This window comes from Schistocerca gregaria, chromosome 1 (genome assembly GCF_023897955.1).
Source record: "Schistocerca gregaria isolate iqSchGreg1 chromosome 1, iqSchGreg1.2, whole genome shotgun sequence".
Classification (NCBI taxonomy): domain Eukaryota; kingdom Metazoa; phylum Arthropoda; class Insecta; order Orthoptera; family Acrididae; genus Schistocerca; species Schistocerca gregaria.
The window spans coordinates 683,536,867-683,561,911 of record NC_064920.1 but is presented as its reverse complement, the minus strand read 5'-3'; the positions used below and the strand labels follow the sequence as shown (position 1 = coordinate 683,561,911).

The 25,045-nt window shown below is 39.6% G+C and overlaps 1 protein-coding gene across 1 annotated transcript in view; it reads right to left on the bottom strand.

The window, feature by feature from the left end:
• Window positions 1-15,666: 15,666 nt before the first annotated feature.
• The window catches only part of LOC126363708 (3'-5' ssDNA/RNA exonuclease TatD), a 56,609-nt gene continuing 47,230 nt past the window's right edge, over window positions 15,667-25,045 (bottom strand). Inside the window, exons 5-6 of the mRNA XM_050007986.1 lie at window positions 18,370-18,532; window positions 15,667-16,128 (exon numbers count right to left, since the gene is read on the bottom strand). Of these exons, the coding sequence (XP_049863943.1) occupies window positions 15,966-16,128; window positions 18,370-18,532 (326 nt within the window). The 3' untranslated portion in view covers window positions 15,667-15,965. The remainder of the gene's footprint in view (window positions 16,129-18,369; window positions 18,533-25,045) is intronic.

Below are 25,045 nucleotides of genomic sequence, written 5' to 3'. Positions count from 1 at the left end.
TCGCTTACCAAAACTCTTTTTTTGGTGATACAGGACATGAAGTTTCTCAACATTCTCACAAAATTTGCTTCACTGTGCTTTCACTAATGCCGAGACATTTAGAAGTTCTCTTTACTAGCTACACTACTGGCCATTAAAATACACCAAGAAGAAATGCAGATGATAAACAGGTATTCATTGGACAAATATATTACACTATAACTGACTGGTGATTACATTTTCACGCAATTTGGGTGCATGGATCCTGAGAAATCAGTACCCAGAACAACCACCTCTGGCCATAATAACGGCTTTGATACACCTGAGAATTGAGTCAAACAGAGCTTGGATGGCTTGTACAGGTACAGTTTCTGATGCAGCTTCAACACAATACCACAGTTCATCAAGAGTAATGTTGAGCCAGTTGCTCAGCCACCATTGACCGACGTTTTCAATTGGTGAGAGATCTGGAGAATATGCTGGCCAGATGAGCAGACGAACATTTTCCTGCAGCATGCGGTCATGCATTATCCTGCTGAAATGTAGGGTTTCGCAGGGATCGAATGAAGGATAGAGTCACGGGTCGTAACACATCTGAAATGTAACGTTCACTGTTCAAAGTGCCGTCATACGAAGAAGAGGCGACTGAGACGTGTAACCAATGGCACCCCATACCATCACGCAGGGAGATACACCAGTATGGTGATGACGAATACGTGCTTCCAATGTGCGTTCACCGCGATGCCGCCAAACATGGATGTGACCATCATGATGCTGTAAACAGAACCTGGATTCATCCGAAAAAATGATGTTTTGCCATTCGTACATCCAGGTTCGTTGTTGAGTACACTATCGCAGGCACTCCTGTCTGTGATGTAGCATCAAGGGTAACCGCAGCCCTGGTCTCCGAGCTGATAGTCCATGCTGCTGCAAACGTTGTCGAACTGTTCGTGCAGATGGTTGTTGTCGTGCAAACGTCCCCATCTGTTGACTCAGGGATCGCGACGTGGCTGCACAATCTGTTACAGCCATGCGGATAAGACTCCTGAAATTTGACACTCGCCAGAACATGATCGAAGAAGCATGCTTTTTCTTAGATATTATCGCATATAGGGGCTCTTTTCAATTAAAATATAATATTCTTACACCAAATAAAAGTAGACATTTCCCTAATTCTGGCAAGGTATAACACATCGATGTTTGTCACATGATGTGACTAGAACATGAGCTCAAAGTCAGGGGTCAAGTGTTAAGAAATGGAGTGTTTAATTATTTAAATCATGAATGACACAGGTCCATGCTTTCCAGAAACATTTATTATGATGAATGAAATTAGGAAAACACATTTTTTGAATGGGTATCTTGTTTGAGTTTATTCGCTCATTATCAAATGATTTCGTAGTTACGTCCCCCCACCATACATCAAGGAGCTAATTCTGGTGCACACTTTGAGCTCTCCTCGCTATCCATGGCTTCGCCCATAAATGTTCCCATTTCTGTTTCTTTTTAAGCAATGTGCTCACCACCATCACTAAATTAAATGCTGTTGTACAGATGACAACCATTCCCAAGCAACTACAAGGAAAAATTTTATGATAATGTAGCTCCAATGAAATAGGTTGGTCAAAGAAGTTTGACAAAATCTTTTAGGTTTTCTGTGATTTCCTTAAATTGCTTCAGGTAAATGCTGGAATGGTTTCTGTGAAAGGGCACAGCCAACCTCCTCCTCCTCCTCCATCTTTCTTTAATCTGATAGGACCTATGGAGAAAAGAGGGGGGGGGGGGGGGGAAGTTATGTGTTTGTGACAAATCTTAAACACACCATTGCCTTGAATTAGCTTTTGCTTAACTTCACACCCTGGACTTGCGAAGGATCGTGGTAGCATGACCATAGGCACATTTATTGCATTTCTCAGTAGATGATTTTTCTTATTGTAGCTCTAGACAGCTGTAACATGGCAGTTTGAAAGCATGGATTCACAGTCACTATGTTTATAACAATTGTTGTGACAATCTTGTATGTCATGGTTGAAATAAATGCTTCAGAGTATTGACTTACTTAGCGTCTTTTCAAAATGCTGCATATGTGTTGCATGCCCAATTCTAGAGGAAGTTATGAGAATGGTCCTAAAGATAGCATGTTTATGTTGCCGTCTGACAAAGCCTTAAGACTGAAGTGGTTCTCAGCAATTCACAGGAGAGCCTGGATCACCAGTAAACAATCCACTCTAAGTACCTGCACATTTATCTTGATTAATATATGGTTACTTTTTTTAGTAATGTAATGCTACAGAACTGAAAATATTAACCAATAGGCCTACTATAATGGAGTGTTATACAATGTCACTTTGTGCAGACTTGAGTCAGTTTTTCCTTTGTCAGTTTGCATCCTATCTCTAGATTAACTGTAAGATGAAGATTTCAAGACTTACCAAGCGGGAAAGCGCCGGTAGACAGGCACAATAAAATAACACACACACAAAATTATGAGCTTTCGCAACCGGCAGTTGCTTCGTCAGGAAGGAGAAGGAGAAGGAGAAGGAGAAGGAAAGATGATAGAACGTGGGTTTTAAGGGAGAGGGTAAGGAGCCATTCCAATTCCGGGAGCAGAAAGACTTACCTTAGGGGGAAAAAAGGATAGGTATATACTCGCGCACGCGCGCCCACACACACACACACACACACACACACACACACACACACACACACACACATACATACATCCATACATATTTAAAGGCAGCTTGTGTCTGTATATGTATGGATGGATGGAGATGTGTGTGTGTGTTTGTGTCTGTATATGTATGGATGGGTGTGTGTGTGTGTGTGTGTGTGTGTGTGTGTGTGTGTGTGTGTGTGTGTGTGTGTGTGTGTGTGCGCGGCGCGCGCGCGCGCGCGCGCGGCCCTTTTTTTTCCCCCTAAGGTATGTCTTTCCGCTCCCGGGATTGGAATGGCTCCTTACCCTCTCCCTTAAAACCCACATCCTTTCATCTTTCCTTCTCTTTCCCTCTTTCCTGACGAAGCAACCGCCGGTTGCGAAAGCTCGTAATTTTGTGTGTGTGTGTTATTTTATTGTGCCTGTCTACCGGCGCTTTCCCGCTTGGCAAGTCTTGGAATCTTTGTTTTTAATATATTTTTCCCATGTGGAAGTTTCTTTCTATTTTATTTAACTGTAAGATGTTTAGATATGTGAATCACATTTCATTGCAGATGAACTTTTAAGGAATGCCAGCGCATATGACCAACAAACTGGCTGACTCTTTATAGCACCTTTGGACCATCCACATTTAAAGTGGCAAAAAATTTATTTAGTACATAGTAGTGAATACTTGTAATATGTTTTTAAAAAATCAAAATTATAGCACCAATTCTTCAATTTTTTCCGGTGTTGATAGTGGTCCAGCCCAGAAAAGTACATTATAAAAAGTATTAATGTCGTGTTTCTCTCTCTATTTCCAGATGCATGCTGACCCCTAAAGTTTTTCCAGGGTGCCCTACTTATTTGTCTTTGTAGTAGACATCTACTCTAAAAGCTCCAGATAGTTGTTGAGACCATTTGGAAAAGAGGGGACTCAATGTAACCATTTAGCAGAATGTGAAATCGCTTGCGAAAATGAGTTGATTTCATTTAGCAGTTTAGAAGAATGGAATGCAAAACTAAATGGTGTGATTGTGAAAAGCGCAATGGCTTACACACAGAAACCAGTGGCACAGTAGATACATTTCCGCTCTCTTACTTAGTTTTAAAATACTGGGTGTTCGAGATGGTGGAAGGCCGAGTGTCTCTAGAATTTTGATCGAAATTCTTGAGTCACTACAACGCTTGTACCCTCATTCTCTGCCATTGTCAAGCAACCAATTATACCAAGTGTGATGCTTCAACACAAACAGCCAGGACAGATGCTAGTGCATCTACCATTGTGAAGCAACCAGCAGCCAAGTCTGCTGCCTTGATGCAAACTCACAGTGCAGGTGCTAATGTATTCATCAGGTGTTTGCAGCTGCACCTACCAAGGCACTGCTGTAGTTATTAGTTTGCCAGAACCACAGGTGTTGAGTTCTATGGAAAAGCAGGTGACTTCTACTCCACAAAAGAAATCTGGTTACAAGGCAACTACTTCTACTTATTTACCATTTTCCCCACAGAAAGGGAAACCACTGGATGGGAAGGCAAAGCCTAAAAAGCATGATGTCAAGCCCTCCAACTGTAGTGCTTCAGTATCTTCTAACGGGGAAGACTGTTCGATGGACCTAGACATATGTTTTGGTGATCCACTGAGCCCGCCACCTTTTGAACTCCGCTCCTACGCCACAAAACTTGGTGAGGGTTAAACAAATTTATGAAGTTGGGTCCCATTCTTCAATGAAATTTAAATGGTTACTGGACGTATTTGGAAGAATTGTAACTGTTTGTGCAAGAACAGCCTTCAGGAGACTTACTTCAAGGCCATGGATTATCCTATACTACCAGGATTTTAACCTCCACACGAAGGATGACCTAAGTGGTGACCATGCAAACGGTGGTATGGTTGTGTTCATCAGTAAAACACTCCATTACTTGCTCATCGTCCTCACCATTGAGATACAAGTGGCTATAGTGGCAATGTGTGCCATCTCACCTTATAGCATGATCTGCGTAATCCCACCACAGGAACTGCTTGATGGTACACTACTTACTTATCTCATGTTATAACAACTTCGCCCCCATTCCTTTACTTGATGACATCAATCCACATCACATGCTCTGGGTCTCTTCTACTATCTGCCCTGGGAGTCAGGTGACAGAGGCTCCTAATGTCAGTCGATATCTGCATACTTAATACTTGGGATACAACACAGTTATGCACAGCTACTGGGTCATTCTCTGCTGGGTCATTCTATGCTCTCCTGCCCTCAGAGATACCACTACATGGGAAGTGGCTAATGATTTACACTCCAATGATGATTTGCCCATCTAGTTTCATCCAGCTGTAAATACAAGACATGAATGGAGGCCACCTAAGTGGCTGTTTTGCAATGTGAACTGGCTGCTATACAGCCAATGGTTTGTCTCCCAATACTGTTATGACACTCAGGAATGGGTGGACCAAATCACGAATGTGATGCATCATGCTGCTGATTCCTCCAGTCCTACATCTTCTAGCCACCCTAAAAGAAAAAGCTTCCCTTGGCAGAACAAGGAATGTCAGTTAGCAGTTAGGAACATGGTGCTGTGTTACATTGGTTTAGGAAAAGAACATGTGAAGTTTCGCAGCCTTTCGGCAGGCAAGGGATAAAGCTAGGGGAATCATCAAGAAGAGAAAGCAGTGCATGTGGGGAGAATTTTTAATATTCATTAACTGTTCTGTACCAGGAATGAAAGCATGGGAATTACATCTACATCCATACTCTGCAAGCCACATGATGGTGTGTGGCGGAGGGTACTTTGAGTACCTCTATCGGTTCTCCCTTCTATTCCAGTCTCGTATTGTTCGTGGAAAGAAAAATTGTCGGTATGCCTCTGTGTGGGCTATCATCTCTCTGATTTTATCCTCATAGTCTCTTCGCGAGATATATGTAAGAGGGAGCAATATACTGCTTGACTCCTCTGTGAAGGTATGTTCCCGAAATTTAAAAAAAAAGCCTGTACCGAGCTTCTGAGCATCTCTCTTGCAGAGTCTTCCACTGGAGTTCATCTGTCATCTCCATAACGGTTACGCGATTACGAAATGATCCTGTAATGAAGAGCGCTGCTCTCCGTTGGGTCTTCTCTATCTCTTCTATCAACCCTGTCTGGTACGGATCCCACACTGGTGAGCAATATTCAAGCAGTGGGCGAACAAGTGTACTGTAACCTACTTCCTTTGTTTTCGGATTGCATTTCCTTTGGATTCTTCCAATTAATCTCAGTCTGGCATCTGCTTTACTGACAATCATCTTTATATGATCATTCCATTTTAAATCACTCCTAATGCCTACTCCCAGATAATTTATGGAATTAACTGCTTCCAGCTGCTGACCTGCTATGTTGTAATTAAATGATAAAGGATCTTTCTTTCTGTGTATTCGCAGCACATTACACTTGTCTACATTGAGATTCAATTGCCATTCCCTGTACCATGCGTCAATTTGTTGCAGATCCTCAAGCATTTCAGTACAATTTTCCACTGTTACAACCACTCGATATACCACAGCATCATCTGCAAAAATCCTCAGTGAACTTCCGATGTTATCCACAGTTCATTTATGTATATTGTGAATAGCAAATGTCCTATGACACTCCTCTGTGGCACACCTGAAATCACTCTTACTTCGGAAGACTTCTCTCCATTAATTCAGAAGATTTCTGGGAATAAAGGTCCATACCCAATATCTGTCATAATTATTACAGAAATGGCAAACAGCAGCTACGGAAACAGCACAGACGTTGACAAAACATTTTTGTGATTTGCCCTCCACCTATTACATCACTTTTGATTCCACCAAAATAGGGAACACATGGATAAATTGTGACTACATTTTTTATCTGACATCTTGGAGACATGTAACTGTCCTTTCTCCATGCTGGAACTACAGTCGGCACTAAATGACGTGTGTGACACTGTTCCAGGACCTAACAGTATTCAACATGGCATGTTATGGTGCCTAAGCCTTTTCAAGAAAATATGGGCTGAAGGCTATTATCTGGATCCATGGTGGGACGCAAACAATATACCACTTTTAAAGCCATGGAGAGACAGGTTTTCTCTAAATAGCTGCAGGAGTGTTGTGCTTACTAGCTGTATAGGAAAGACCTTTGCACAGATGATAAACTGACACCTAGTGTGGACTCTCAAAACCGAGGGATTGCTGGGCCATTTCCAGTCTGGATACTGGAAATACTGGTCCATGTCTGACAATCTCCTCCAATTAGAGGAAGTGATACAAAGATTCATTCCTGCGTAAACAACAGTTTAATCATAACTTTTTCGATCGAAAGTCTATGATACCACCTGGAGACACATTATCTTGCATCAACTACATAAATGGGGATTTCATGGGTATCTTCCCATCTTGCTGCAGTCTTTCCTCAATGAATGACATTTCTGGTATCGAGTCGATGCTACATACTCTGATCCATTCCCTCAATGGAATGGTGTTCTGAGCCTCGCCCTTTTTTCTACAGTTATTAATAGTACCTCATTCACAATGAGGAACCCAGTCAATTATTCTTATTTGTGGACAATTTTGCAGTATTTTACTCTTCCTCCAGTCTCCCAGCTACTACACATCAACTACAGCTGCCCCTTAAGAGGCTGGAGTATTGTGCCTGATACCTCTAGTTTTAAATTCTCCAAAGATAAAACTGTATGTCTTTAATTGTTCACAACAATGTTTTCCCTACCAGAACTCCAGCTGAGGAGAACCATCTCGGATTTTATGACTTCACTGAGGTGGTTGGGCCTCACTTTTGGTCAGAGGTTAACTTGGCTGCCACACCTGTATTACCTATTATGCAGATGTATAATGGCACAAAACATCTTAAAATGTATTAGTGGTATGAACTGGGGAGCAGAATGATTCAGTTTTCTCGCACTCTATAGAACCATCGTCCACACACAGTTTGACTAAGCCATCATAGTACATGGATCAGCTAGGCCTTCTTATTTAAAGATGTTGGACGCTGTAAAACATGTGTTAGGCTGACAAAAGGTGCCTACCAAACCAGTCCCATACCTAGTCACTGTGCAGAGGCTGGTGAGCCACTTCTCACCATCTGGCAAGAACTGCTCATGGAGTGACGTGTACAAAAGTGCTGTCCATCTCTGATCATCCTGCTGTCAGTGTTAAAGCTGAACAACCAATATAACACAGGTTTACTGGTCGGCAGGTTGCTAAGCCTTTTTCTGTCCACAAGAAGGAATATCTTGAGGAACTTGGCATACCTCACATACCAGTTCTTAAACAGGGATGGGGGCAAATTCCCTTCCTGGATGACTGACAAGCCCATTTTTAACTTGGACAGGATGAATACAACAAGCTCACAACCCCACCTTCAGTTTTAAAATGGATTTTCAACGGCATTTTATTTTTCACCGATGGATCTGATCAAAGGGACAATGTCGCTTTTACTGTTATCTTCCCACATTTTATCATTTAACTCTGCCAACCAAGCCACTTCTTTGTATACTATGCAGGTCACGAAGGTACTGCAGCACATGAAACTTCTTTGTATGACTAGATCTACTGGAACTTGTATCTGTTACTATTGTTATGTGCCCTCTCTTTTCGTTTTCAAAACAGTACTCTCCATTCTCGAGCACCACGATCTTGTGATAGGGTGTTGATGGTCAAGCTGTTTAGCACCTAAAAATTTTAAATCCACCCATCCATCCAAACCAAAAGCTCTGTTCAGTCCTTCTGCTAATCACACTATAAATCTTTGTGGAGTTCATGCAATCTCAAGTGTTCCCTCTAGTGTCTCCTGTTTTAGAACTGCAGAGAAGGTATATCCATTCTTCTCATCTTTTCCATGTAGATGGGCATTACTTGCGGGGGGGTCACAGGCAAAAGTTTGAAACAGTTGTCTGATACCGGAGTGGTCATTACAGTTCAGCACACAACACTGGAGGAAGTAAATGTAGTTCAATATCTACAGTTTCCAAAAATGACTTTTGACAAAGCACTCACTAAATTAAACATCCTAAATGAGTTATTAGTAATGGAATAAACTAAAATTATACACAATGCTGTTGCTTCTGGCACTAAAAAATACAATGATATGGACATAAACACTGACCAACGAGGAAGGAGGAGGTTAAATAAAATGATGCTGGGTGAAGAAGCTCACAAATAAGAATTATCTTTGCTCTACGATGAACCAACAACTAATAGCCAATTAGTAATTGAAAGAAAAGTTTTATATGGGATTATTTTAGTGACATTATTGACAAAGTTAGTAAAGTAAAGGCACAGAAATATGTACTGTAATAAATAGTACTAACTTTCTCATGGTAAAGTTACAAAACTAACTGATATGGTTTCCAGACACATAAAATAAAACAGGACATGAGGCCTGTAATTGAAGTGTCATGATGATCTCTCCATTGGCAAAGATTCTGGAATAGTCCCCCATTTGGATCTGTGAGAGGGGACTGCCAAGGGGGAGGTTACCATGAGAAAAAGCTTGAATAATCAACAGAAGGATAATGTTCTACAGATCAGGGCATGGAATGACAGAAGCTTGAATGTGGTAGGGGAAATAGAAATCTGAAAAAAGGAAATGTAAAGGCTCAATCTAGATATAATAGGGGTCAGTGAAGAAAGAAGACAAGGACTTATGGTCAGATTAATGCTGTTGTTGTGGTCTTCAATCCAGAGAGTGGTTTGATGCAGCTCTCCATGCTACTCCATCCTGTGCAAGCTTCTTTATCTCCCAGTACCTACTGCAACCTACATCCTTCTGAATCTGCTTAGCGTATTCATCTCTTGATCTCCCTCTATGATTTTTACCCTCCTCGCTGCCCTCCAATACTAAATTGGTGACCCTTGATGCCTTAGAACATGTCCTACCAACCAATCCCTTCTTCTTGTCAAGTTTTGCCACAAACTCCTCTTCTCCCCAATTCTATTCAATACCTACTCATTAGTTATGTGATCTACCCATCTAATCTTCAGCATTCTTCTGCAGCCACATTTCAAAAGCTTCTATTCTCTTCTTGTCCAAACTATTTATCGTCCACGTTTCACTTTCATACATGGCTACACTCCATACAAATACTTTTAGAAATGACTTCCTGACACTTAAATCTATACTCGGTGTTAACAAATTTCTCTTCTTCAGAAATGCTTTCCTTGCCATTGCCAGTCTACATTTTATATCCTCTCTACTTCGACCATCATCAGTTATTTTGCTCCCCAAATAGCAAAACTCCTTTACTACTTTAAGTGTCTCATTTCCTAATCTAATTGCCATCAACAGCAGCAGAAAATGGTATAACAGGAGTATGTTTTCTTATGAATAGGAAGGCAGGGCAGAGAGAGTGTTGCTGAGAACAGTTCAGTGATAGGGTTGTTCTTATCAGAATCAACGGCAAACCAACATTGACAACGATAGTTCAGGTATACATTCCGACGTCGCAAGCTGAAGATGAAGAGATAAAGAAAAGTGTATGAGGATACTGAAAGGGTAATACAGTATGTAAAGGGTATGAAAATCTAATAGTCATTGGAGATTGGAATGCAGTTTTATGGGCAGTAGAAGAAAAGATTACAGGAGAATACAGGCTTGGGAGAAAGAATGAGAGAGGAGAAAGACTAATTTAAGTTCTGTAACAAGTTTCAGCTAGTAACAGCGAATACTCTGTTCAAGAATCATAAGAGGAGGAGATATACTTGGAAAAGGTCAGGTGATATGGGAAGATTTCAGTTAGATTACATCGTGGTCAGACAGAGATTCCAAAGCCGGATACTGTATTGTAAGACATACCCAGGAGCAGACATAGGCTCAGATCGCAAAATATTAGTGATGAAGAGAAGGCTAAAGTTTATATTTGGAAAAGTGCGGGTGATATGGGAAGATTTCGGTTAGATTCAGTTCAGACAGTGTGTCCGAAACCATATACAGGATTGTAAGGCATACCCAGGAGCAGACATAGACTCAGATCACAATATAGTAGAGATGAAGATTGGGCTGAAGTTTAAGACATTAGTAAGTGGGATACAGAAGTACTGAGAAATGATGAGATACAGTTGAAGTTCTCTTAAGGCTATAGATACAGCAATAAGGAATAGCACAGTAGGCAGTATAGTTGAAGAGGAATCGACATCTCTAAAAAGGGCCAAATCAGAAGTTGGGAAGGAAAACATAGGTACAAAGAAGGTAACTGCGAAGAAACCATGGGTATGGGTAACAGAAGAAATACTTCAATTGATCAATGAAAGGAGGAAGTACAAAAATATTCTGGAAACTCAGGAATAGAGAAATACAAGTTGCTGAGGAACGACATAAATAGGAAGTGCAGGGAAGCTAAGACGAAATGGCTGCAGGAAAAATGTGAAGACATCAAAAAAGAAATGATTATCGGAAGGACAGACTCAGCATACAGGAAGTCAAAACAACCTTTGGTGACATTAAAAGCAAGGGTGATAACATTAAGAGTTCAATGGGAATTCCACTGCTAAATGCAGAGGAGAGAGTGGATAGGTGGAAAGAATACTTTGAAAGCCTCTATGAGGGAAAAGATTTGTCTGATGTGACAGAAAAAGAAACAGAAGTCATTTTAGAAGTGGTAGGGAGGATCCAGTATCAAAATCAGAATTTAAGAGAGCTTTGGAGGACTTAAGATCAAATAAGGCAGAAGGGATAGATAATATTCCATCAGAATTTCTAAAATCCTTGGGAGAACTGGCAACAAAACGACTGTTCACATTGGTGTGTAGAATGTATGAGTCTGGCGACAGACTATCTGACTTTCGGAAAAGCATTATGCACACAATTCCAAAGACTGCAAGAGCTGACAAGTGCGAGAATTACCGCACAATCAGCTTAACAGCTCATGTATCCATGTTGCCTACAAGAGTGATATACAGGAGAATGGAAAAGAATATTGAGGGTGCACTAGATAATGATCAATTTGGTTTAAGGAAAGGTACAGGCACGAGAGAGACAATTCTGACATTGCGGTTAATAGTGGAAGCAAGACTAAAGAAAAATCAAGACAGGTTCATAGGATTTGTCAACCTGGAAAAAGCGGTTGAGAATGTAAAGTGGTGCAAGATGATCAAAATTCTGAGAAAAGTAGGGGTAAGTTATAAGGAAAGATGGGTCATATACAATACATGCAACAATCAAGAGGGAATAATAAGAGTAGATGACCAAGAACGAAGCACTCATATTAAAATGGGTGTAAGACAAGGGTGTATCTTTTCACCCCTACTGCTCAATCTGTACATTGAGTAAGCAACGATGGAAATAAAAGAAAGGTTCAGTAGTGGAATTAAAATTCAAGGTGAAAGGATATCGATGAAATGATTTTCTGATGACCCTGCTATCCTCAGTGGAAATGAAGAAGAATTACATGAGCTGCTGAACGGAATGAACAGTCTAGTGAGTACAGAATATGGATTGACAGTAAATCGAAGAAAGACGAAGCTAATGAGAAGTAGTAGAAATGATAACAGCGAGAAACTCAACATCAGGATTGATGATCACAAAGTAGATGAAGTGAAGGTAATTCTGCTACCTAGGCAGTAAAATAACCAATGATGGACAGAGCAAGCACGACATCAAAAGTCAATCAGCAATGGCAAAAGGGGCATTCCTGGCCACGGGGAGTCTACTAACATCAAATATTGGCCTTAATTAGTGAAAGAAATTTCTGAGAATGTATCTGGAATACAGCATTGTATAGCAGTGAAACATGGACTGTGGGAAAACCGGAACAGAAGAGAATCGAAGGATTTGAGATGTGGTGCAACAGATGAATGTTGAAAATTAGGTGAACTGATAAGGTAAGGAATGAGAAGGTTCTGCGCAGAATCGACGAGGAAAGGAATATATGGAAAACACTGATAAGGATAAGGACATCTGTTAAGACATGAGGGAATGGCTTCCATGGTACTAGAGGGAGCTGTGGAGGGCAAAAACTGTAGAGGAAGACAGAGATTGGAATACATCCAGCAAATAATTGAGGACATTGGTTGCAAGTGCTACTCTGAGATGAAGAGGTTAGCACAGGAGAGGAATTTGTGGTGGGCCACATCAAACTAGTCAGAAGACTGATGACAAAAAATTAATTTTCTTATTATTCTGTTCTTTATACTCTATCACGTAACTGTTGTGCTAAATGCTGATTTGCATTCAAAGTTTCTCAGTGATCTGTTTTAAGCATGTATATTACAGTTACTAGAGCATGAAAGTACACAAATTATAAAAACCGATCTTTTTTTGTCAGCCATTGCATCTATAGTATTCATTTTTTTAATAAAATGTGCACTACAAACACATCAATTTATAAGCAGATTGTGCAGCATCACTTGGTTTTGGCACCCCAGGCCTCCAGTGGGTTTAGTCCACCACTGCACCAACCACTCTGTGTCTGTTTGCCAGTAATGGATTCTGGCGTGTGTGTGTGTGTGTGTGTGTGTGTGTGTGTGTGAGAGAGAGAGAGAGAGAGAGAGAGAGAGAGAGAGATATTTCAAATTATTGACACTGCTTGTTCTCGTCCTGCCCACGCTGCCATTGTTCTTTGCTCAGTCAAAAAAGTTGAACTCACTGAGATGAAATTTCCATCTTGTGAGCCTATTCACTGAGTCTTTGAGCTCAAGAAGCCATATTCAGCCTAAATAGTCAGTTATTATTTGTAAAAACCTGCTGTAAAGATAGCAGCAGAAGTATGTTCCTATGTATGTTACTCTCAATAATTCCTTTTTTCATAGTTGAGTAATTCCTTCTGGGTCTCAATGATGGGATGTTAAACAAATAGATGTTCTATTCCACTTCCTTCCTGTGAGAACACACGTCCTACTCTGAAAGTGCTGGTGTCATGTAACATTATATAGGGTTTCTCATAGACTCATTGTGCAAGTATGGGGCTAGACATTATAAACTTCTACAACAGTTTCTTTGTATTTCACAGTCCAGGAGAACATTCCTCCCTTTTTTAGTCATTGCACAAGAAACTTTGCCATTTGTGAGTAATCAGGCACAAATTTCCACTAATAATTTGCCACACCAAGATACAATTCCAACTCACTTATCACAGAATGTGCTGGGAAAATATGTACTGTTCTTACATGCTCCACGTTTGGCTCGATTCCTTTCTACATAATGATATAACAGCAGCACACCACCTGCAGAGTGAAATGACATTCCCCTAACACAGGATTGTACAAGTAGCTCTGAGTCTTTCTAGCACACTCAGCAACTTTACAATCTGCTCATCAATATTATGAGAAAAACCAATTATGTCAGACGTTTCAGTTCACAGGAAGCCCCGTTCATTAACAGAAAGCTATTAATGATATCTACCTGGACCTGCCTGGGGAAATTTTGGAAAAACATTCTCTCTTCACAGATAAAAACAGGTGCAACATATCTGGTTTTTATATATACTAACTGAGTGGGAGAAAACCGATAAGGGTACTCAACATAAACTATTGTAAGCAGAGTAAAGCAGGGACGTATGTCATGGTCTGGGATTGTATAAGTTATGGAGGTATTTGAACATAGTGATAAATTATGGAATTCATATTTTGTTATAAAAACATTCCATGAAATAATTACTAAATGTATAGATGCTTGAAACTGACTAGGAATCTAAATTCCAACAGGATAATGAATCACCACTGAAGGTCGAACACATGAATGATTGATCTGCAATGCACATCACTTACAAACTACTGCTCAATTACCTGGCACCAACTGGTAATGAAATCAGGAAAAGGCAGTGCTCATTGCAAAATAATAATCTGAAAGATGAAAACAGCTTGAGAGAAGAGAGAACCAGAAGTCACAGCTACTCCTAAGGATTTCATTGCCGGAACACTATAGACCATAACAAGAGAAACTGGACTCCATATGAAATAATGAAGGCTCAGGAAATCCCAATGAAGCAATACTTTTTATTTTGTATGGTATTTCTGTTTCTCCTTCATTGTTTAATCTTTTAGAGGAAATAATTTTAAATTTTTGCTTCATGAAATTAACACTTGTAAGTTCTTCAGAATTTGTTAAATGTAATACGAGGTCTTAATTTCGTGCCAATTGTGTGTTGGAGTGAAATGCGGTTGGCATTCCTACAAACACCTGAATTTAATGTGTAACTGCCACAAGTTTCATTGTTGTATGTCTGTTTGTTATTGTTCGGTGCTGTATTGAGTACAATGCTGTGTCACACAGTTTGAAAATTTTGAGATGGCGGAGTTAGAGGAGCAATGTGTCTGCATTAAATTTTGCTTGAAACTCAAGACAACCTTTACAGACACACACCAAATGATGCAGGAAGCCTATGGTGATTAGTGCTTTAAGCTCTACTTGGGGTTACAAATGGTTCCCATGGTTAAAAATGGCCACACACAAGTTAAAGATAACCCTTGTTCAGGACGCCCTTCAATGTCTACCGAAGATGCTCTTATCACGTCAGGAATGACAAGACATTGTGCATGCCATCGAAGACAACACTGTCCAAGAGATTGCAGAACATAACTTTTCAGTTGGATCATGTCATGAATTCCTGAAATCATCTTGGAATGCATCGTGTTACTGTCAAGTTCATCCCATGGCTCATGAGTTACAACCAGAAAGTTCTTCAGTTCGCAATCTGAGAAGAGCTTTTGGATTGCACAAATGAGAACAAGATGTTCCTTAAGAGAATCATAACTGGTGATGAGACGTGGGCCTACAGTCATGACAATGAGACCAAGCTTCAGCCTTCACAATGGGTCGGGAAAGGTTCGCCAAAACAAAAAAAGCTTGTCAGGTCATGTCAAGTGTCAAAGCCGCGCTCATAGTTTTCTTTGACTCTGAAAGATTAGTTCATCATGAATTTATGCCGCTGGGACAAACTGTTCATCAATGGTGCTATCGGGCATGTTGCAATGCCTGCAAGAAAATGTTAGCAAGAAATGGCCTGAAATGTGGCGCTTTGTGAAACAAGTTCTTTTTCCTCAAGAATATGAATATGACTCCCTGTGCATGAAACTAAAGGACTTAGTAAGCGGCATAGGTACATGTAACAAAATAATTTTCTTTTAATAAGATATGTAGAGAAAGTATAAATACATATATAAATATGTACATATCATATCATAAACAACAACAACAACATATATAAATTCTCTTATCTATATGAGTATTGCAGGTAGGACACAATATGGTAAACAGTATTTACAACATACTTAATGACTTGTCAGTCAACAACATATTGTCATATTGTCATGGTGGTACAAAATATTATCAGTAACTTGTTAACAACTGGTACAGTCAAAAGTATAACAGAGATTACACTCTGCAAGGAAGAACAGCTTTAATGTGAAAGGCCAAACACTTTCAGAGCATTAAATGCAGTTGCTAGAGCAACTTCTTCAGGTCCTTTTCTCATAAATGCCCCAACCATTTCGACAATTGCCGGAAGTGAACATGGTTCATTTCTCTGAAAGGTACAGTACCGCTGCAAAAATGTGAGAGACCTAGAACAGAAAATGAAAACTATAAAATTCGAATAAATTAAATCCTAATTTTAAAATATCTACTTAACCAATTAGTCTTCCCAAAGTTTGTTCTGCTCCAGACTAAATATAAGTGCTATCAGTCATTATAAATTCAACATATTTATCCATTAAGCACCTAACAATTTCCTCCATTTTAAATATTTCCATTCTAGATACATCTTTTAATATTATAACAACAAGAATAATAGCTTACATAATTTCAATTCCTCATAATTTGAAATAAGTCACTTATTAATTTTAGCACACTGTGTTAACATACATAGTATTCTTAGGGGTATCGTTTATTCATAAAATCTAAAATAAAACCTTATAAAATAAAAAATAGAAGTAAGACTAAACTCTCCTAACCAAGCCACCGTTTTATCATTACTCCATTTTTTTTCAAAGAGTACAAGATGAATAATTAAGTCTTCTGGAATCAAAAGGAAAAAAAATATGTTTAACTTATACTTTCACAAGTGAGGCTTCAAAAAGATGAGTAACTCTCCTCGGACCCACCATTTTAATGTTCTGTCAATACATTAACTCAATGTTTATTGAAAAAGCAAATTACTTAAGTTACCGTATTTACTCGAATCTAAGCTGCACTTTTTTCCAGTTTTTGTAGTCCAAAAAACCACCTGTGGCTTGGAATCGAGTGCAATCTAAGCAGAAGTTCTGAAAAATGTTGGTAGGTGCTGCCACAACTAACTTCTGCTGTTGAATATAATGTAGTGCTACACAGGCATGCTTTGCAGGCACAAAGATAAATACTGGCGCCAAAACCTCTGTGTCAGTAAATAAATTTAAAAAAAAGGTTGAAGACGAGCTCTTTTCTCCACCCCTAGTTTCGACCACTGCATTTTCATACATTATCCAACGAAGTAAATACAAACTCCGTATTGTTCATCTTCGAATGTAGCAGCATTTCAATGTACTACGAAAATCTGACTGGAAAGACTGTTTGGGATGTTTTGTCAATATGGCCATCTCTACGTTATGAATTTTTTCCTACCTGTGGGAAGAGATGGTTACTAATAGGAACTTTTATGAACTGTGAATCACATGCAGTATTCTCTTCACCATAAGAATAATACGAATATAAACATTTTGCCATGTATTCTTTCGTGTTTGCTGCTATCTCATTTAAATCCTGTCTGCCTAATAAACTACGAAACTAGTGTGAGATAACAGCAAATGCGGAAGAATATACATATCATGTCATGTTTATATTCGTATTATTCTTATGCCTAATAGTGATACAGTCAGAAATGAAGCATGGCAATTGACTAGATTTTTAAATCTAAGATGACTCGTATTTCTGTGCAGAATGTAATGTACAAAAGAGGCGCCTGCAAAGATTTTCAAACGGAGAAAAATTTTAGCTAAACACTCGTTCGGAACATCTTCTATCACATGCAGTCTTATTTGGTTCTTGCTGATCATTACCAAAGAAAGCAGCAGTGTAAGTAACAATAAATAGCAGTCTCTTGCCATTGTTTCGCTAATGAGACAATTCCTTCTCAGCAGCGGTAGCGCGCACAAAAGCAAGCCATGCTGTGAGCAGCAACAGTTCGTAATGCGACAAACAATGCATGACACAGTATAACAGTATAATAATGCATTTTCAGCTTAGAGTGATGTAAACACCTATAACAAAGAGAATGGTACTTATCAGATCAAAGAAAAATAAGCAATCTATTCAAACCCGACGAAGCATGTGAAAAAGGAAGGGTACCCGTATAAATACGGACAGAGTGCCAGGCGCATAGCAATGGCTACCTGGTGAACCTTAACTGCTAAGCAACAACTCTAACCAAACCACTGTAGCTGTATCGTCATTCATTCGACCTAAATTGTATCTCATATTACAATAGACCAAATTTGTTTCGATTTGGAGGTGCGGCCTAAAACTTCTCTCCCCCCTTGAATTTTGAGTCTCAAATTTCAGGTGCGGCTTAGATTCGGGAAATTTTTTTTTCCTTGATTTCGAGTCTCATTTTTGAGGTGCGCTTTAGATTTGAGTAAATACGGTACTATGAACAGATTGCATCATGGCACTGTAAGGAACATTTAGAATTTAGGACACAAATTTTCCAGTCAGAAATGAAGCTTCATTGAATTGCTGTACCACCTGCAAATGATCATTTACTGTGTTTTTGTTGGGCACAAGATTTTGCAGAAAAAAACCCTGGAAGTTAATCAAGTGAAAAATCATACCTTTCTGTTAGAGCCTCTTTAACATGTGGGGGCAACTTAGATGCACGAGTATTGGGATACATGAATGGAGAGTCAGTTTCCACCATCAACTGTTCCAGTGGGATGACACCAGACTCTAAAAGCTTTCTAACTCCATTGTCAGATTTGTCTTTGCATAAATAACCTGAAATAAAAGAAATTTATCAATTTGAAGCATAATTTATTTTTAAAAAATATTGTTATTTTCCTGTCCATATTTTTCCTGGCTGAAGTATGATGACTAAAAAATAACACTGCTGAAAAGATTATAATTGACACTTTTTCTTTCATCTCAAGTCACCAGTCTAGAACGCAATACAGCTCCAAGATGACGTTTTTCCTTTCTTTTTTTTTTTAATCCAATTTCGTTCCTGTCCCTTGCCAACTATTTGTTTATACCCTTATTATCCTTTCTTAATGCCTGGTGCTAATAAGTATGACAGCTCCACACTTCCATTTCTTTAAAATTTGTTTTATACTACAGAATCTACCTGTTTGTATAACTCCTACTTGTCCTCTCAGTTCCTTTCGTGTATACGTATAACCACTGTAAGGGGGACATCGTGGATTTGGGTCCAAGAAATTGATTTTTCAAAATTTTTTTTTTCTTAATCTACAGATATTTATGTATAAATTTTATCTTGACAGCAGCATTACAAAAGCCTCTGAAATACCGAAATGTTGAACTCTGCACTCACAGCCATACCCACATTTTTAGACATCTGGGAAACTGCTGTTTCAGTGGAATTGATTTTTCAAAAATATTTTTTTTCTTGCTCTACAGATATCTACCTAACAGGAAAGCGCCGGTAGATAGACACAATAAAAGAACACATGGACACACACACAAAATTTCAAGCTTTCGCAACCCATGGTTGCTTCATCAGGAAAAAGGGAAGGAGAGGGAAAGACGAAAGGATGTGGGTTTTAAGGGAGAAGGTAAAGAGTCATTCCAATCCTGGGAGTGGAAAGACTTACCTTAGGGGGGAAAAGGGACAGGTACACACACACACACACACACACACACACACACACACACACACACACACACACACAGGCAGGCAGACATATGTAAGGGCCTATGTCTGCCTCTGTGTGTGTGTGTGTGTGTGTGTGTGTGTGTGTGTGTGCGCGCGCGCGCGCGCGCGCGCGCCTGTCCCTTTTTCACCCTAAGGTGAGTCTTTCCACTCCCGGGATTGGAATGACTCCTCACCCTCTCCCTTAAAACCCACATCCTCCGTGGTTGCGAAAGCTTGAAATTTTGTGTGTGTGCTTTTTTATTGTGTCTATCTATCAGCTCTTTCCCATTGGATAAGTCACAGAACCTTTGTTTTTAATATATTTTTCCCCATGTGGAATGTTTCTTTCTATTCTACAGATATTTATTTATACATTTTATCTTGACAGTAGCATTAAAAAAGCCTCTGAAATACCAAAATGTTGAACTCTGCACTCGCAGCCATACCCACATTTTCAGACATCTGGGAAACTGCTGCTTCAGTGGAATTTTTGTGAGTGTACAGGGTCTCTTATTCTGATATCTTTGGTCAACAAGTATATCTTTGGCTAGTATCTATATTTGCAGCTGATAACTTCCGTAGATGTGTATTATTTACGTTCAAATCATACGTATGCTTATAAGTATGAGAGAGAGTTAGCTAGACATTTACGTGAACATACATACAGACATACTGGAACACAGTAAAACTAAGTTTAAGAAACTTAGGTTACAAGGTAACTGGTTCACTAAAAAAAAAAACACTGGGACAGGAGTGTGAGTGATATTGATAAGGATATCACTGGATTCTGCTTTTGATCTAGAACTTCTCTGTCATGCTATAAAGCTGTTGATTGCATGAGTTGACTGAAAAGGTATGAAATGCAAGTCGCCCAGGAAGAAAGAAGAGTGGGAATAGCTAGTGATTTTAAATTACTTTGTAGTACATGTGGCTATGAATTTTCATTTTTCTTGTCTATGAATCTAACAGTGGTTCCTACAAAAGTAGTTTTAGGTTAACATTCCTCCGATATGCCTTGGATGGGGTACGGAAGGAAGTAATTTATTGTGTAGTTTCCTGAACATGCTTCCACCATGTGTGAGGTTTGACAAAAAATAAAGAAATTTCAGATGCTGCATCTGATACTGCCAAAGTTTCAGTGAAGAAAGCACTAGAAGAACTGCTTGAAATAAGCCAAAAAGAAATAGATGCTGGCATAGACATCGACAACAGTGAATCTACTGCAAAAATATTGTTGATCTCTTTAAAGGGCTACACATCTCGATATGATGGTGCAGCTTTAACTGGCACTGATTCAGATAAAGCTTTAGATATAGAAATTATGTCTATATACTGCCACCAATGTGCAATTAGAAAAAAGTCCAACAATAAACACAATGAAAAACTACGGTAAAAAAAGTGTGCAGTAGCATCTTCCAGAATTTATAATGGCTCAAGAGGAGCATGGAGGCCTCAGTAGTTGTGTGGATTTTCTACAGATGGGACCAGTATGACACTAAGTTCACTAAATATCTTTGTGATAGAGATCCTTCTCCTTTCAAAGCAGAAATAGATTTAAAAAAAAAAAAAAAAAAAAAAAAAAAAAAGCATACAAGACCCCCAACAGAAAATAAAGAATGTTTTGGCCACATCCAAAAGAAGCTTGATGGTAGGTTTCTTTTAGTCCTAAAGGAGAAGCAGTACTGCTTGAGGAAAGATAATCACTTGGAGGAAAAACATGCTTACTCTTAAAGAAATTTATTCTCTTATGGGAAAGCTATTAGGAAAAATAGGACAATTCACGAGCAATGGGCAAGCTGTATGGACAATTTATTTTCACAAAATATCCACCTAACACAAAGATATAATCTGTGTGTGAAAGACAATTGGTGTAACTATAACACAAGAAATTACAGCCACTTGCTGGAATATTCTGGAACGGTACTGTGCCTTGGCACTCACCTAGACACCACCTAATTGTCGGTCTGTGACCAGGGACTCCTTGGTATGTGGTGTGCATGGCATCTGCAGCAGCCACACTACAACAAACCCACTTTAGTATGTATAAATATTAGCCAACTGGCCAGGTAAGCTGAATAAGTGAGTTAACGTGTTAGTGTCCACTATAGTATTAGCTTCCATCATTTTGACAGGACCGCCTACCCGGGGGTCCACCTGCAGCATTAATAGGTCAAGGGTCGAACTGAGGCCCTCCTGGCTTATGAGCCACTGGGTAACTGCCAGCACCACATGCCACACAAGGGCTCACACCCCAGACATCTATGCTCCCACCACTCAACACGGTTGGGGGCAGACATCAGCACATACTGTGCTCGGCCGGCCATACAAATCTGTCACATCAGCTCCTGACACAACTCAGCCACCCAGACAGTGTTGCAAGAACCATCTACCATCATGCAGAGCTGTGCATAGCTGCTGACATCTCTACAACAATGCTTACCTGTTGAAGCATGTAGGTTCAATCCACACACAGTGTCCACCAGGCACGGGCATGAGCTACTAACACAGACTGCTGGAAAGTAATGAAGGGATTCTGCTGTCATGTGAATTGTGACTCATTCCAACTTACTATCCTTCACGAGACAAACCCACAATGTTACATCACAAACACTTGCTACCAAAAGCTGTTATGAATGTAATTAGGCCCATAGTAAGGTTTATTGCAAACCCCGATTTCCTGACAGTTATTTTTTTAATTTGATACCTGGAAAGTATCACAGCGCACAACAAAACTTTTTTTTTTTGCTCTGAAAATATATATAGATGCACACAAGCGCATCCCCCCCCCCCCCAAGACACACACACACACACACACACACACACACACACACACACACACACACACACACACACACACACACATATATATATTTAACACTAAGAAACATTCACAAGTTAATTAAATTTATTACATGGGACAGAAGGTCACAGACATATGAAACGGTGGAATATGTTTAACTGATGTATTTGCTGTCATCAGGAACTCCTTAGGGTCACCAAGAAATGATCACACTGAGCACCAAGGAATGACTGACGTGCTGAACAGTTTGACGTTCTGCACCAGAATCATACCAAGAATGATACAGAAAAGGCGTCCCACTGTCTCTACCATTGCCATGAATAATATCCATGAAGTCATTGTCACAATTTGAGAAATAACGCTTGTGAATATCTATGCACCACCGGGAACTGTGTGGCCTGCATTTGCACCCTACCATGCTGAGGAAGTATATTCATGGGAAAACAAGAGAATGCAAATGAAGCCCTAAATACCTGAATTTGAATGAAATGTAAAAAAGGATATTCTATTGACATAACATACTATAAATAGAAGTCTATGATGCAATTTTATATTTTGCTGAGGGAGAATAATGGCAGAATTGAAGTTCTAAAGAGTATTGGTGAAAATCTAGGTGTGTTCACTGCAAAAGCATTTTACACCATCGATCAGAGCACATAAATGATGCCAAGAGAGCAATGTCTGATTTATAAACACAGGCTAGACATTTTAGAAGAGGAGAGGAGAGAAGAGAGACCTGGAGAATGAGGAGAATCCAATATGGTGACTTAAAATCAGGTAAGCCTATTACACATTGAAATATATGAACTAAATCTTTCGACTGCACTTTCTCAGTTTTACGCTTTTTTGTATTACTAGAAGGCTTTTCTTAAAAAGTATACGAGCTAATGCTGTGAAATTTTCAGGAGCTGTTTGAAACATGCTGTCATCTTACTGGAACTAAAGAAATACAAAATCCTTTATTGAATTATCTTTTATAGGATTCTCATTAGAGAGAAAACTTTGATTGCGACAGTATTATGGAAAGGAAAGTTATTACTCACCAATAGCGGACTCACACACGCACGCACGCACGCACGCAGTCTAAGGCAACTGTAGCCACACTGTGAGCAGCAGCACCAGTGCATGATGGAAGTGATGACTGGGTGGGGGTAAGGTGGTGGCTGGGGTGGGAGGAGGTGGGATAGTAGGAAAGGGGTGGCGGACACTGCAGTGCTGCTAGGGAGCGCACAGGGGCGAGGTGGAGGGGGTAGGGCAGCTGTGTGCAGTCGGGTGATTAGACAAAAGACAGAGAATAGGTGGTGTGTGTGTGTGTGAGGGGGGGGGGGGGGGGGGAGGGAGAGCGTAAAAAAAGGGAGAAGTAAAAGGACTGCATGTGATGTGGGAATGAGGGAAATGCTGGAATGGGAACAGGTTGACTGGATGGGTGAGGGCAATGACTAACGAAGGATGAGGCCAGGAGGGTTACAGGTATGTAGGATATACTATATTATAGGGAAATTCCCCCACTTGCACAATTCAGAAAAACTGGTGTTGATGGGAAGGATCCATACGGCACAGGCTGTGAAGCAATCATTGAAATGACGTGTTTGGCAGCAGGGTTCAGCAACCAGGTGGTCCACTTGTTTCCTGGCCACAGCTTGTCGGTGGCCACTCACACGGACAGACAGCTTGTTGGTTGTCATGCCCACACAGAATGCAACGCAGTGGTTGCAGCTTAGATTGTAGATCACATGACTGGTTTCATAGGTAGCCCAGCCTTTGATGGAATAGGTGATGTTTGTGATCAGACTGCCTTTAATGGGATAGGTGATGTTTGTGATCAGACTAGAGTAGGTGGTGGTGGTGATGATGGGGGGATCCTCCCAGCCTCCTCCTTACCCTACCCAGTCGCCACTCGCATCATGCACTGGTGCTGCTGCTCACAGTGTGGCTACAGTTGCTTTAGACTGCAGTCGTGTGTGTGTGTGTGTGTGTGTGTGTGTGTGTGTGTGTGTGTCTCGTATATTTTTCATGAAGGCCTTATGGGGCAAAGTTATATTTGGAACAGTCTCCACTAAATGGTGATTAGGAACATTCCTTTTCATAATATTGTTACTTTCCATCCTAGATTATCCATTGTTTGAAATTTGTAAATAATGAACATTTAAATGTAAATTAATGGTTTTAGCTCAGTGATCTAACAAAGCTCTTAGGAAGCTACAATAAAATTTTCAAACTGATTGCATGAATAGAATTTCAGTTATGATCTTTTATAAATTAAAAAAAAAATTAGAAATAAGTATTTGTAGCAAAATACTAATCCTTTTCACAATTCTTTTCCTTCACTCATGCAAAAGTTCAGATCTCTCCCTACCTACCTATCACTACAAAGACTTTTTAAAGAAATATTTACATTTTTAGCAAAATCTCTCCTTAAATGTATTTTATGCAGTTGCAATAAACAATAAACATTCCTGAATTTACACTTTCACATTTCACTTTCACTGATAATGATGTAAGGCACTTTTGTTACATTTCATTAGCATCAAAAAGTGACGACCAACATCATCACCTCAGATCTTTCAGTCCAAAAGCATGAAACAAAGTCATGATGCCACAAGTGAAAATCAAATATGTCCGTCTCGGCATGTTATATGTCTATATCTTCAGTGGAATCATACATTTTATTTTAATAACTATTGCATAAAAATAAAGTAACTATGACTATGTCATGAGTGGAATGCAAATAATGGATAGAGTAAGGCAACGATTCACTCTATAACATGTTTCTGAGAATAGTCCTAAGTGATTTTCAGTTAGCCATAGACAGTTTCCCTATGTACATGTTCTGAATGAC